Source organism: Squalius cephalus (genome assembly GCF_949319135.1).
Source record: "Squalius cephalus genome assembly, chromosome: 3".
In the NCBI taxonomy this organism is placed as follows: Eukaryota; Metazoa; Chordata; class Actinopteri; order Cypriniformes; family Leuciscidae; genus Squalius; species Squalius cephalus.
The window spans coordinates 54,113,106-54,128,286 of record NC_137124.1 but is presented as its reverse complement, the minus strand read 5'-3'; the positions used below and the strand labels follow the sequence as shown (position 1 = coordinate 54,128,286).

The window sequence follows — 15,181 nt, the reverse complement described above, 5'->3', positions numbered from 1 at the left end:
TTTGACAGTGTGACTCAAATCCGCTCGGATGCGTGCCTTTAAATAACAGGTTAGCTACGTCCCCATCGCGCCGGAGTCCAGCGGCTCATCATTGACACATTCTCCACACACATTCTCAGACAATCTCCAGCCAAAACAAGAGTGCCTCTGTTTACTAAAAGCATTCCAGTGCTTCCCAGGCAGGGGTTCAAGAAAGCCTCTCGTAGCGCAGTCTCACGCCGCTCTGTCCGTCAATCATGAAAGTGAGTTCTAAACACGATTAGAAAAAGAATATAAAAAAGCTTCCATTAAAGCAGCACCAGTATCTTAGATCACAACACCGCCAGGTTTCACTCTTCCACCCCCGTCACTCCTTCCTCCCCTCTCCACCTCTCCTCAGACATCAAACGGCACCCTAGACCTGGCTTCCTAATGCACGCTATTTTTAACTAAGCGTTCCTAATAAGCTGCTGGGAAGCCTGTAAATTTTTCATATGCAAGCACATCTTTCCTTTGTGAAGACACAGAAACACACTTATTTGGTGATTAGCAACTGACAGGGGGAGGAAAAGAATTGAATATTCTTGTATGGAATTGCATGCCTTTCAGAAAAGACGCAGGGCTCCTAATGCGCAATAGTCGTCTTCTTCGGCACCACAGGTAACGGCTGAATTATTAATCAAACAGCTCATTTTAATGCTTTTTAAAGTGCTTTATTTTGATGTGTTAAAATATACTTTTAGCCATTTTCAGGCAGGCGATGCATATCATTATTTCTCCCCATCAAAGCTGAGTGGCACTCGCTCAAAGTGCACAAACAACTCAGCCTCATTTAAAATGAAAGTTGGAAAAAAATCAAACGACGCTTTAAAAGATTTGCCTTCAAATGCTCCAATGAACTTTTTTGCAGTAGTTTTGGAATTTAAAAAGTAATGCTAATAATAATGAAATGTGGAACATGCGAAGGACTAAAATTGTTTTTCCTATCATGAAGAATGAAGTTAAGTATATCCTTTCGCCTGTGAGGTACAGCTATTGTGAAAACCCTTGTTCCAGACAGGTGTTCGCCCTGACTACTTCCATCTCACAATCAAACGGCTTCTGCACTGGCACGAATTGAACTCCTCCTCGTGAATGGAACTTCAAACGCAAGATGGCAAACAATAATTGACATCCATCACATTCAGACCAGCATGCACCTGTCAGAGGACATGACTAATGCTTAAAGTCCAAACTGCACATGCATGCATATACTGATGTGTTTCCTAAGTTCCTAACCATTTTCTTTTTCTCTTTTTTTTTTTCAGCACAATTCATATCATTAAGTATACCTTCATTGAGACAAACCATAAGTGCTTTCCAATTAAACCATATTATTATAGATATCATTCAGCAAAATTATTAATATTATTAAATTCACCTAAAAAGTCAAATAGAAGATCTCAATTAATCAATACTGTGCAGCCAAGTAGTACATATATTCTTCTAAGAGCGTCATCCAAACAAACTGACACATTATTTTGTTTACTTGCCCTAAAACAGAACTGAAAATTGTAATATTTTCAAACTTCCCTCTGCACTTTTGTAACTATTTTTGTAACAAATCTTGACTTTAATTTCAGCGAGACAGTGTAGAAGTAGTCTTAATCGATGTTTTAAAGAATATAGTGCCATTTATATTACGTTACAATCATCCGAATATCTGTTTTCTAGTTAACATTTTCATTCGTTAAACTAATAAAAAATAAAACATGTATTAATCTTTAAAGTTATTGTTAATTCTAACATTTACTAATACATAATTAAAATCAAAAGTTGTATCTGTAAATATTATTTAAGGGACCTGAGCTGACATGAATAACAGGAACAGCTGTATTTATATTAGCAAACATTAACAAAGATTAAAAAACACTAACAAAAATGTATTGTTCATAGTTAGTTCATTTGAGTGCATCAACTAAAGCTAAGTCAACTAATGGGACCATATTGTAAAGTTTTACCCCACTTTTTTAATGCGGTACATTTCATGCTCAGGTACATATGACTATAGTAACAAACCAGAAGCCAGTTGACTCTCTCTCTCTCTCTCTCTCACACACACACACACACACACACACACACACACACACACACAAGCTCGTAACACAGCACGTGCTACAAGCCCTCGCAGCTTTCCGAACACATCAGCAGCACAGCAACGCACCACTGATCTCCACTTACACCTCCACAGGCCTCTCTCTGCTCTCCACTCCACTCCAATCCACTCCAACACCCCAGGCAGCCCCCCTCCTCTTAAACCACACCTCTCTATGAAACCTGACACCTGCACCTGCCACAACCGCCCCCAATCCCAGCCTGCAAAATACTCCTATCTGATAGCATTCTTCAGAGGTGTGTGTGTGTGAGGCAGAGAACACGGTCACATGTGTTCAGACACATGGCTGCTCTGTAACTCTGTACGTAGGCCCTGACTTGTGTTTTTGTCACTTGAACAGATTCGCCGTAATCAGGGATAATTTTTTTCCTGGGAATTCCAACTAAATCCTCAAGGGTGCGAAATAAAACATATTAAATTAAGCTTGATTCTTGAAAAAAAAAAAACTGAAAATATTTGTGGTAAAACATCACCTTATTTAATAAGCCACTACACTGGAGCTGTGGAATACAAAGGTTTCTTAGTGACTATATATGTAAACATCTAGCAGTCCCTTGTTATAATGGACTCCCTGTATAGTGAATTGGAAAGATAGGGCTTACCTGTCCCTTTGGTGAGCTCCCTCTCCCCCCCACTCTCTCTGTCTTTGGTTTGGTCCTCCTGATCTGTGGTGGTCTCACTGGCAGCCTCCACATCCTCACTCAGCTCTCCTGAAGGGGGAGGAGAGGATGGGATATGTAAATCAACACTCCATCAGAATTGGTGGAAGCACTTAAAGGGACGGCAGCATTTTTTCTATAGGAGCGCACAACAATTACATTCTCTGACAACCATTTACAAGGTTATGAGACAAAGCAGACACTTCTCTCCATTACCATAGATGCTAGACCATATAATTACACAAAATATAATTGCAAGATTATATATATATATATATATATGCACTTTTACATTACATTTTTCTGTAATAATATATTTGTCTCTCCAAAATGCATTTGCAGAATTATATCTTTCACTCTTTTTAAGCACATGATTATTTTCATAATGTCTTATATTTTTGATGGCATCATTTTATAGAGATTTCTTTTAAAACGAGCCTCGACTCCACAGTTATAATTCTTCATTTATGCAGGACCATGACACAAATATCTTTATGGCTTCCTCTGTTTAATATGAACATAAAACTGCAGCAAACCGCACACATGTGGTAGAGACATACACACATTTTCCACAGCGGCTCTGAGCATGCAGACAGGAAAAATAATTGTGCGAGTATCGAGAGAGAGAGAGAGAGAGAGAGGAGAGTTTCTGTCCGTCGCTCTCTCCAGTACCTCTCCCAACATTCATAATTACAGTCCCTTGCTGCGGGCCGCTCACCAATATCGGGTTAAGTTCATTTTTAAAACCCAAGGTAATGCAAAGAAAAAAAACATCATAAATATTTAAAACTCAGCCCACAATTCATTTTATTTTGCCAAGTCAAATGCAGAAATCCCCTGTAACCATCTTAAAAGCCCCCTGTTCAATATATTAGGCCATTTAAAGGCAGCAAACTCCCAACAATGGATCTCCAATAATGCCATGTGTAAGTAACAGGGAGAAGATGCTGAAGAACAGATAATAAAATGGGCATCAATCCTTTTTATTCCCACCTCGTGCACCCCGAGCACCCCCTTTCCTGGGCCGAGCTTGTTTAAAAGTACCGTGGCTAGCACACACAAACATTGATTTTGCAACAGTAAAGTCCATGGCAGTCAATAAGCCTTATCAGTTATTACACAAGTCAGCTAATTCTCAGCAAATGTACTTAAATGTTCTTTTGAAAATGCCTCCCCCTGCACTCTATCAGGTGGGTTATTGATGTATCGACAGGACAACAACGGCCGTTGAAATATCCTGTTCAAATATTCATCTCCACGCTCAAAGAGCGCTATTCCACGACAATATTGGAACCCTTAACTTAAAACAGCTTTTATTGTCGAATAACGTTCCAGCCACTTTAGAAGCCTTCCCGGGACGCGACTTGAATCCGGACCAGCCGTTTTTTTTTTAAAAGCCGCCCCGCAATCCATTAAAGTTTATTCTCATCAGTGTTCGGTTTTCAGAACTGTTAAAGTACAACCTCAATCCATCATTCTTCAAAAACGCTTTTTTGGTCTCTGCATGAACATGGAGCGGCGTATTTAATAAACGCCTCCGCCATAACTCTCTCGCTGCGAGTAATACATCAACATCTCTAAACATTTCCATCTCCTTGACTTAATGTGCTACAAGAAACCATTTGTGTGTGAGCGTGTGTGTGTGTGTGTATCTAGAGCAGTTAAAGCCATTTACATCTGATGGTCTTGTGTGGATTGCTATGTGTAATTCTGCATTTTGTTGCACTGTTTTAATTATTGATGCACCAAGAGGAAACACGACTGGGGCAGACCGTTTGCCAAAGCCTACAATCGCTGTGGTTTCCGCTGTGGCATTCTGGGAGAAAGTAATTACACAAGAGAACACTAGTATACAGAGTCTTCCGTACACTGCAAGGTTATAAAACTACGTGTGTTAATTCACAAGAGTAGTTTTTCAGCATAACAGGCAAATTATTAAATAATAACCTACAGGCGTGCAGATACAAAGGAGGCGGTACATAAACAGAACTGTTGTTCATTTCATCTCAGTCGAATTTTTTTTTCTTCTAAAAACAACCACAAAAGCTCCGTAAAGCAAAAACACAGAGATTTGCACCTGTGTTCGGTGTAGATGGAGCACCTAGAGCTTGATCGCAGTATGGATTATGCAGTTAGGCCATATTACTCAAGAGACCACACTGATTCAGTGGAATAACTGCCTATATATACATATAGAAAATGTCATTATTTCACAAACGTGCCTGTTTCTGTTATGTTCCCAAGGCAACGAGCAATTTCCGTTCCCCACAAACCAACATTACCCAGCATTGGGCTGAGTAATGGGCTGGAAAGGCAAAAAAAAAAAAAATGAAAGCAACATGCACTGCAGTCTAGATAAATCCACCTTCACCAGGCTGGGAATTACTATATGATATGGAGTCAGAAGCAGCTAGATTACAAAATAATCCCCAGGTAGATTTTACACCTCTAGAAGAGCCGCCAGTGTGTCTAATTCCTGCTCTAGCACACTTACTTCTCTTAATAGAGAGTCGCTTCATGCAACAGCTGCCACCCTAAATCATCTCTCACCTTTTTCTCATCAACCTCTCGCTCCCTGACTATACGCCGACCACCCTCCCTCCCCACAGTAGTACTCAGATAGGTAGATATTTAATTCCATGGCCGTGTGTCTAAGAGGCAAATGAATGTGCCTATTCCTCATCTCCACCACCACCGCAGTACACAATGATTAAACCCGGGCCAGCCATAATTAATGAAAGGTCACAAGTGGCCTTAGAGTAAGCTGCAAATGAAAGGACCCACCCAAATGTAGTCATAGATCTGGCCTGGAAATAGATTAAGAGGAAGCACTCGCAGCTATGGCGAGAGGCCATTTGCTAACCCAAATCCTAAAAATGTAAAGGACAATACCCTGAAGGTTAGGCTTTCTAATTAATCGTCCTCATTAACCCGCCCTCGTACAGTGATATTAACTTTTGCCTTAATCTAATCACGCCAACCGAATAAGCCCACCGCAGCGCCTGAAATTACAAAGCAAGCCTGTTCTCGGAGGAAACACAATACCACAACATTTCACCAAATCCAGACATGGAAGGATACAGAAAATGGACTTTAATTTTGTAAGGAGGTCGTCTCGGCGGACTCAGAGACGCATGATAACGTGTGAGCGAACTGCAGATGAAGCATTCAAACCGCATGCCCAGCACACACAGTCTCTCTCAGCATGCAGTATCTCACGTTGACCTATAGGTGTCACCCTATACAAGCAAGGAAGAGAAATTGGCAAGACGCATACACAGAGCAGATGAAGGCAGAGAGGTTAGAAAGGCACAGACAAATATATACAGATCACGGACAGAGAAATATGTGGAGATGACAAAAGCAGATGCTAGACAGGAAGTCAGCGCCAAACGATGAGACTCAGAAGACAGCGCGATTACCTTCAGATGAGGCCGAGCTGCCTTCCCCCGTTTCCCCAGAAGAACGGTGATTACACACATACTAATCATACTGACAGGCACAAACCGCCAAATAAATAATACATGCTAACCACTGCTTCATCCAGCCTCTTCTACCCAGACCGAAGGGCCGGTGTGCATATTCATACCACAAACCCAGCATCGAACTCATCAGGAATCAGCCTGGCACTCTCCAAAATGCGTACACATTGAGGGACCGTACCTGGGAAGCTCTTGGGATCCTCTGAAGGTCTAGAATTGGCTCTCGAGGCGAGTCTCTGGCCTGCCTCGCCTCACCTTTCCTCCAGCCAGAGCGCAGTGGAACGATGTGAGCCAGTCTCTCTGTGAGCGGCTGCTCTTTCTCATTACTCTCATTAGGATTACCGAAGCACTGGTTATCATTTTAACCAGGTGTCACAGCGCACATCACTGTAAATCTGTGGGGCCACATTTCCCCTTCGTCTTCCACCCCCCCATATACCGCTTTCTCCCCCTTATTTTGCCCCACAACAGACAGTTTCCTTGTCTTTAACGCTGCACTGTTGGATAAAAAAGCAATCTTATTTCACACCTCACGGACTCTATCTCTCTCTCTCCCTTGCTTGTCCTGTTTTTTATTTTCCTACGAGATCCCCCCTCTGGCCCCCCGCCATCCCCTCCCGCACCCCTTCCCTATATCAAAGCTGTCCTGACTTCGGAGAGCGCGGTGTAAAATGAAAGTGACAGAAGGGTTCTGCGGGACAATGGGACATAGGCTCCATGCTGGGGGCTTTCACGCTTTGTCCGCTCCTCATATCAGCACTTCTCCGGCCCCGTCCGTGCCCCTCCCACCCCAAACAGGACCCCCCCCTCTAAACCACAACACACAAAAAAACACTGCCTTCGTCCCAGACCAGCCGCAATCTGTAGACACCATCACTGGATGGGCGAAAACCCTTCTGAAACTGTCCACCAAATGGATTACAATAAGTCAGGAATAATTGATGATTGGCCGCTGAATTTAAAAAAAATGAAAAGCAGATCAACATAGCGGTCCAGGATAAAATTCCCTTATACCACAGTTACCACATCTACATAAGGTGTGAATGGTGATAAACACCTTTTTGGTTCAGAAAAACATGCAGCGTGAATGTGAAATTTCATTTCGTGAAGTTATAGAAAACTAAAAAAACACCTTGGAATATCTGTCAGCCAATCAGAATCTGGAATAAACCAATGTAAACACTAAAAAACTAAAAGTAAACACTAAAAAATGTCTTCCAGTCAAAGGCACTTCATTACTCAGTTTTTGAAAATAATGCTGTGAGCAAACATAACCACATTATCGTGACATGAAAAAGAACTTCATGACCAAATATTTAAGCTGCTCTCCAAAACTGCTTTTGAAGCAAAACAGTTTACCCATTCAAAACAATGCACTCTGGGTAAACCCCTCCGTCACCATAAACACAGAGCGTGAGTCAGGCAAACGTCAGCGAGTCCAACATAGTGCGCATGGTGACCACACTCCCAAACAACGGCAACACCCTCCCTCTCAAACACACCCCAAAACACGAGGACGAATACAGGACAACCTCGTGTTTGTCCGTCTTTATCACTCTCACACACTCTCAAACAAGCACACACTCACCTCTAGCAAGAAATAAAGGAAAGCTAAATACCTCTTTGGTTTAAAGGGCCGTGGCTCTGTATCGGAGCGGGGCTGAGTTATGTGCTAGATTCCTGACCTGCCTTCCAGAAGCCATGGCGTTCGCTCAGCACTGGCCCTGTCGTGACCCCCAAATCTAAATGTGAATGAATACTTTGTGTCTCCATGGGGCTGTGCGCCAGAGGGGGGAGGCGCGGGAGGAGGAGGAAGAGGAGGAGGAGGGTGGGCTAGCTAACAGCTAGCAAACTTTAAACATCAAGTTGATCACAAACAGAAGGGAAAGCTCACTCTGCCTTAGAACAAGAGGTTCACGTCACCCCTCCCCCGTCCTTCTCCGTCGGCTCTCCATGCACCCTCCGAGCCGACCCCACACGCCCTCTGCGCAACACTTAATTTGATCCCCCAAGCCTTTCAAAATCACTGGCCATTTCAGTGGACGGCTCACCTACTGGCGCAGTCTGTGGCGGAAGGAGACGGCTAATCAGGGGAAATCGAATTTACACCGGCACTGTCAAATCCTCCTCTTCTAAACAGACATCATTTCGTTTCAATACCCGATGTGACATCGCATCACAAGCATGACATTTCCAATAGCTTCTGATCTGTGCCTGACATCATGAGGAAGTGACTTGAAAGTGACGTATATCACACCGCTCGCACAAAATTACAGTGAAATACATAAATAAACAGAAGGCAGGTTTACCGTGTTGGGCATGTCTGCATTTTGTCCAAGCTATTTTTTTAATTGCTTGTCTATGTACACATGCCAATAGATATCTATGACATGTCCCGTCATTTTACTGTATACAAATTTTTTAAAATCATTTTGATTCAGATTGAATGGAAACATATGTATTTTTTTCTTTAAATAATATAATATAATATAATATAGTATAGTATATTATCGTATAATATAATATAATAATATTTACAGTAACACTTGGGTTACATTTGTTGACTACATTAGTTAACACGAACTAACAATTAAAATATTTCAAAAGCATTTATTAATCTTAATGTTATTTTCCACATTTACTAATACATTATTCAAATCAAAAGTTGTATCTTGTATTATTATTTAATGGACCCAAGCTAACATCAACTAACAATGAACAGTCATATTTGTATTAATTAACTTTAACAAAGATGAATAAATACTGTAACAAATGTTTTGCTCATTTGTTAGTTAATGCATTAAGTAATGGGACCATGATAACAATAGAAATTTTCATGACTTTTATTTTAAAATTGCCAGGTCATAGAAACCCAGATTTTTAAAGATTTTAAAAACAAATCAAAACATTAATGATTTTCCAAGCTCTCAACTGTTATATATGTAACAAACTATGGTGTCAATACCATGGTACAGTCATGGCATGAAATGATAATACCACTGGGAATGCTGGACTCTACACTGTATGTGATTTCAGGTTTTACTATCCTTGTGGGGACATTTGTGCAAACAAACAGTATCTCAAACACAAAACACATTATCAGCAGAGTAGTGTGCTGTGCTTTTCCTGCCCTGCACTCTGTGAGGTTGAAAGGGCCGCATGGAGGTTGCTCTCCTGCGCCTGGAGACATTTTGCTGCACAAAGGCGAGAACGGACTGTCAGAGCGTCCCTCAACAGCCACAGCGCCGCACTACTGGCCTACTGCTCTCGTTCTACCCAAACCTACCTTTTCCTTCTTCATCTTTATCTCATACTGCACTGCTTTCTGTTATTTTGGGACAGGAGGAAAAGGAGGAGGAACGCAAGGACGACAAAAATAAAATAAAAAAGTCAAGAAGGGCAACCACATCCAGTCTGATATATTCACCAGTGGCTCGGAAAATGTGATGGTACAGTTGTGACAGCCGAGCAGACCCCCCCCCCCCCCCCCCCTCCCATTAAGGGCTGGGGCTTGACGGCGCACTGAATATGTATAACCCGGAAAAAAACGTATTGATTTTTCATTTGGTAAAAAGGGACATAAAAATCATATAACCTGAAACTGTCACAGCTCTTCTGTTCATAGCTCATCTCTCCTCGTGTACGGCACTGGCCACAAACTCAATTTAATTACCAGGTGGAGTGTTTGCATACAGAGAAACACACACAGATTGCATCTGTAACGGAATTAAGTGTGATATTCGACTTGATCAGTCATATTTGATGTGGAAATGCATGTGTTTGAATGTGAACACAGTGCTAATGTACAAACAGTGACAGGAGAAAACAAACACCAGTTTTTCTCTAACACAATTCAAATGTGATTATATCACATTTCCCCTCTGTGAGAACACAATACAATCGCTGCTTTTCATATTCCAAGCTTTTCATATTTCATATTCAAATGTTGCCTATTAAGGTGGATACTGCGCCAACCAACATGGCGGCAACATTTTTTTGGCTTCATACCAAAAAAAAAAAAAAAAGTTTGACTGAGGATTTGTGGAGGTCCAGGAAGGTTTGTCCAATGTTTGTATAAGCCAGCGCCTGTCTATTAACAGCTACTTATCTGTTTACGTCTCTCTTTAGACTGCTCTGCCTGGTACAGTGGGACGTCTGAGAAAGATCTCCGCCTGTCGATATATTGAGCGTGGGATTTGCATATCTTTGTAGTGCATCCATCTGCCTGTGGATCACTCTGTAGAGGTATTAGCTCAGAAAATCAATGCGGTCTGAACGTACGCACGTATGTATGTAGGGACCACCTTGGCGTGCGGTCGTTACGGCGTACGCATGTTGCCGCTCACGGCCTCCGTGTGGATAATGCAACACGAGGCCACGTTCTTCGAAAAACAGACATTAAGTAAACACAACTCATACTCAAACAAGGCAGCATCCCGCCATAGGTGGGCTCTGCACGCACCAAGGTGTTCTGTAGGAAAAGTGTATCCTGCAATTGAAGACCCCGTGTAGCACCACCCGCTTGTTTATGTCAGCGGACCAGGAGATAAAACAGAATTTTTAAGGCTTATGAATACCAGATGACTTAATCAATTTTATTTTAGAAATATAAGAGTGGGGTTCATATTGATGTTTTTGAGCCCTGGGATTTCACTGCACCCTCGCAGCTGGGAAGGACGTGAGAGGTGTGGGAAGAGCCGCCCGTGTGTAGTGTTCATAAGTTAAGTCGGGTTGTGTTTAGAATTGGAATAGCATTCTAGCATGTTACTCTTACTTTTGTGTACTGTGGATGGCATGCAAATTTTTTGGCTATGGAATACGTAAGGGATAATGTACATCCAGCCGGTTGTTATCGCGGAATAAACCCCGACAGAGTGATCAGGACATGTCTTGCATCAACCTGAAGGGGTTTATTCTGAGATAACAACAGGCTGGATATACATTATCCCGCTTATTACACAGCTACTTAGCACATAAGTAAATAATAAGACACAAAATATTGACTTGAGCTGAAATATTTGATTAGGTCTTTAAAAGCAAAGCTTCCAGCGAAGAAAGCTGCGAGTTCAACCTAGACAGACATTTAAGGGATATAGTACAGTCATACAGTACCACTTATTACACGGCATTTAGCCACATAAATAATTATGTGGATAAGAGATATTGATTTGAGATGAAACTGTTTTAAAATCGTACTTATTTGTTATCTTATAATCCATTAAAGCGTACAAAACAATCTTTGTTTGTATGAAACGAGAGAGCGAGTCTGCGATACCCAGATGATATAATTAAATAATTGTACACAAAATATTGATTCGAGTTTTAATATTTTATTAGCTCACCAAACACAAAACTTCCACAAAGAAATAACTTTTCAAGCAAGCGTATAGCGCTGACTTGAGTAACCCGGATAAGCCTGTGTTATCAGTTTTTACTGGTTGTTATTAGGGAATAACATAATGCTGGATGGCGTGATAGACCAATCAGAATCAAGTATTCCACAGAGCCGTGTAATAACAACAGATCATACAGCGCATAATGCTTTATCCCAAGCCATATATGTAGTAAACAGTACACCAGTAGCTATTCCATTCGGAACACAGCCAGGCAGAGGCAGCGGTGTGGACACACAGAAAAGCTTCCCCCTGCACACACACACCGGATCGCTGCAGTTCCACCCCCAGTGGCAGCTAATAGCAATCTGCTACAGAAATCCAATCTTTACATTGTGCGGGCACTTAAAACAAGCTCAGTACCGCCACCAGTTATTGAAAAAAGGGAAATACGGTTCATCCGTCCCACTTTCAGGCCATTTTCTAATACAAATCAAACACTTGCTGCTCCCTTCCTCCATTTGTCTTTCTTTCTGGGCCTCTTTGCATAACCCATCCATTACGTTCACATGAAATATGAAAAGGCAATATCCTCTCTGTGTTTGTACTGAAGCGTAATGCGATTGTGTTGTCATTTATAGGAAATAATCGCAAACCTCTCTTTCATTTTCCAGTTCAAATAACCATGAAAAATTAGCCCGCAATGTCAGGAGGGACAACAAAGGAAAGCGCGCAGACTATCGCTTCACCACTGTGCTTGACATTTCTCCTTAATAGGAAAATGTCTGGTTGCTTCTATCTTTCTTTTTTCGGTACAAATAAAGCCTTTTCTCTTTCTTAATTAAAAGTTCTGCACTTTGATCTGTAGAATCTCGCCTTGCTCACTCTCTTTAGTGACAAAGAGGCGTTTGGGTCAACCCAGCGTGAAGTAATTGAGCAGGGGGGTCATCCCGAAACCCCCGTTATTCGCCCTCCACCGCACACACACTCTCCTTCTGTAGAACAAGACAGCATCTAATGGCCACAAGTGAGGGCCGTTGTCGCCATACTGGGGTCTGGATCTCTGTGGCTAACGTCCTGCAGCCGGGATAAATAATTCAGCAGCCATCAGAAGCCCTGGCTGCATGGCAACAACCAGCCTGCCCTCTGATCTCAGATCAGCTGATGGTCACATATCTAATACGGCAGCTTTAAAAATCGCTGCTCTTTTAGTGCCGTGAGACGCCCAGACACTGCGGAGCTGCACTGTCTCGAATGTGCCTATTTACAGTGAGAAACAAACTAGTGATAATTGGATTGCTATCCGTGAAAGCTCCATAATGACGCTTAATAGACATGCATTGTTTTTCTGCAGTAATTATGCACAACATGATCGGCCCCATCTCCATTTTCTGATGTAATTACTATAGATATGTTTATCCGGCTGACAATTAATATTTGCGTGTGTGTTTTGTGCATGAGTATATGCCCTAGTATATGCATGCATTCTGACAGCCCAACTAAAATGTTGTACTTCAGAGCTCATGCCAAATGAAAGGAAATGCTCATTTTTTCATAATTAAAGTCGCACTACATTCTCATTACAGGGTTGCAGAGCACATTTTCATTTAGGAAATGATGTGGTGAAAAGTGTAACTAGCAAAATGAAAACTTACAGTGCTTAAGAGCATCTAACGCTCTTTCTGAGAAAAAAAAACAATGCATATGGTATTAACAATAGCGAGCTGAGGCAGATTACATTAGGCAGATATTAGGATAGCCTTGCGTCCATCAAGGGACTATTCACTCTGATCTTGATTGAAAATAATAAAAAATAAAAAATGAAATAAAACAGCAGAATTACTGCGGTATCATTAACCAGACGATTGTTTTGATTTCAATACACACAGCAGTCAAAATTCATCAAATATACTGGTGGGCGAAGATAATTTTTGTCACGTCGAGACAAATGAGGTGCCCAAGGAAGCAGAATGCGAACATGACATAACGCTGCTCAAAAGTGTCTCTCCTTCCTCTTGTCAGTTTATTTATTTATTTATTTTCCATGATTGCAAATTTACATATTTCTAAAGGAGGATTATAGTTTGTGATGCATATAATGAGATTTCCCCTCAAAAAGCTAATGAAAAAAGACTCATCTTATGCAATTAGCTGGGGCTTATTTATTCTCCTCCTGTAATGTATTAATTCATTATCGCATAATTCAGGCATTATTTATTTATTTGATTACATGCACACCTTAAAGCCTTAATTACAATAGAAACTGGGGAGGTCGAGGAAGAGAAGCAACGCACCAACTCAGCTATCAGTCGATCTAGTTATCCATTTAATCTCGAGAGTATATCCATCCAATCTCTTATCAGCAGCCTCTAATCTCAGTCTAATCAGTTTACCAATTTGCTGTATTGCAACTGGCTCACTGGAAAGAAAGGATTCAAAAACATTCTTCGAAAAAAACATTTGCCGATAACAACGCCAACATTTTGGATTTTGGTTGTGCCTTTTCTGTCCTTTCCTAGCCACTCTTCCTTCAGCCCTAATGATGGCTACAGTTCCACGGTCAGTTTGATCGTATTCAACTCCACCAGCATGGGTCACACATGTCGAATGAGCACACTTCATTTCTTTTCGATTTTTTTCTTGCACACCGTTTACACTTTTAACTACAGCCACACGGCACTCAGGACTTCATTTTAAGCTGAGCCCTGGAAATGTCTGCTCTTTTACAGATATTCACAATCGTAATTTGCTCCAAAAGCGTCTCTGTTTTCCTTTCTGGCCATCCAAGGCCACTTCCTCCCACAGCCGAAAGCGCAGCCCTTCACCTCGGAACATACATATTACTCTGTTTCATATTTACTTCGGCTAGCCGTAAGAGTTTGGCTTCATCTGACATGTGTCATGAGTCAGTTTGAACAGACAGGACACGTGGTGCAGTGTGAAGTTTGAGCGCTGCTTTGTGACGAGCTCCTGGAGAGAGGAACAGAAATAATTACAGTCACTCCTGTTACTCAGCGAGTTATCTTTGGCTCAGGGAAAGAGAAGGAAAAGACTAGAAATGTGAATGTTTGCAATAACCTTGCTCGAACGCGCGCCGGCTGTCTTAAAATTACAAGAAGTAAAAAGAGCCCCAACATCTTTTTTACTTTTTATTATCATGTGTATGAAAAAGATAGGTTGCACTTTATTTTTTTACGGTGCCGTAGTTACATTGTACTTACTCAAATAAGTACTGAGTAATATTAATTAACTACATGTAGTTACTATAAGGTTAGGGCTAAGGTTCGGTTTAGGGTTAGTTACTTGTAATTATGCATAATTTACTGTTATTAATATTGCACGCCTGGAAAAGGCTCTCAGCCAATCAGATTCGAGAACCAGAAAGAACTGTTGTGTATATATTCTAATAATATTTAATATTAATGTTTGTATAACATCTTTTTTTATTTACATTACATTTATTTTCATTTATAATTCAGAATTTAGAATATGCATGTATGCATATCTGAAATTCTATATTTAAATATTGAACTGAAAGCACAATTTCATAAAAGTGATGCATCTAAAATATGA

At 41.1% G+C, this 15,181-nt stretch overlaps 1 protein-coding gene across 8 annotated transcripts in view; it reads right to left on the bottom strand.

The window, feature by feature from the left end:
• zfhx3b (zinc finger homeobox 3b) overlaps window positions 1-15,181 on the bottom strand; it is a 267,683-nt gene that overhangs the window by 24,469 nt on the left and 228,033 nt on the right. For all 8 annotated transcript variants that reach the window (XM_079865444.1, XM_079865445.1, XM_079865443.1 and 5 more), the window contains one exon: window positions 2,737-2,844. In XM_079865444.1, coding sequence (XP_079721570.1) covers window positions 2,737-2,844 — 108 coding nt within the window. The remainder of the gene's footprint in view (window positions 1-2,736; window positions 2,845-15,181) is intronic.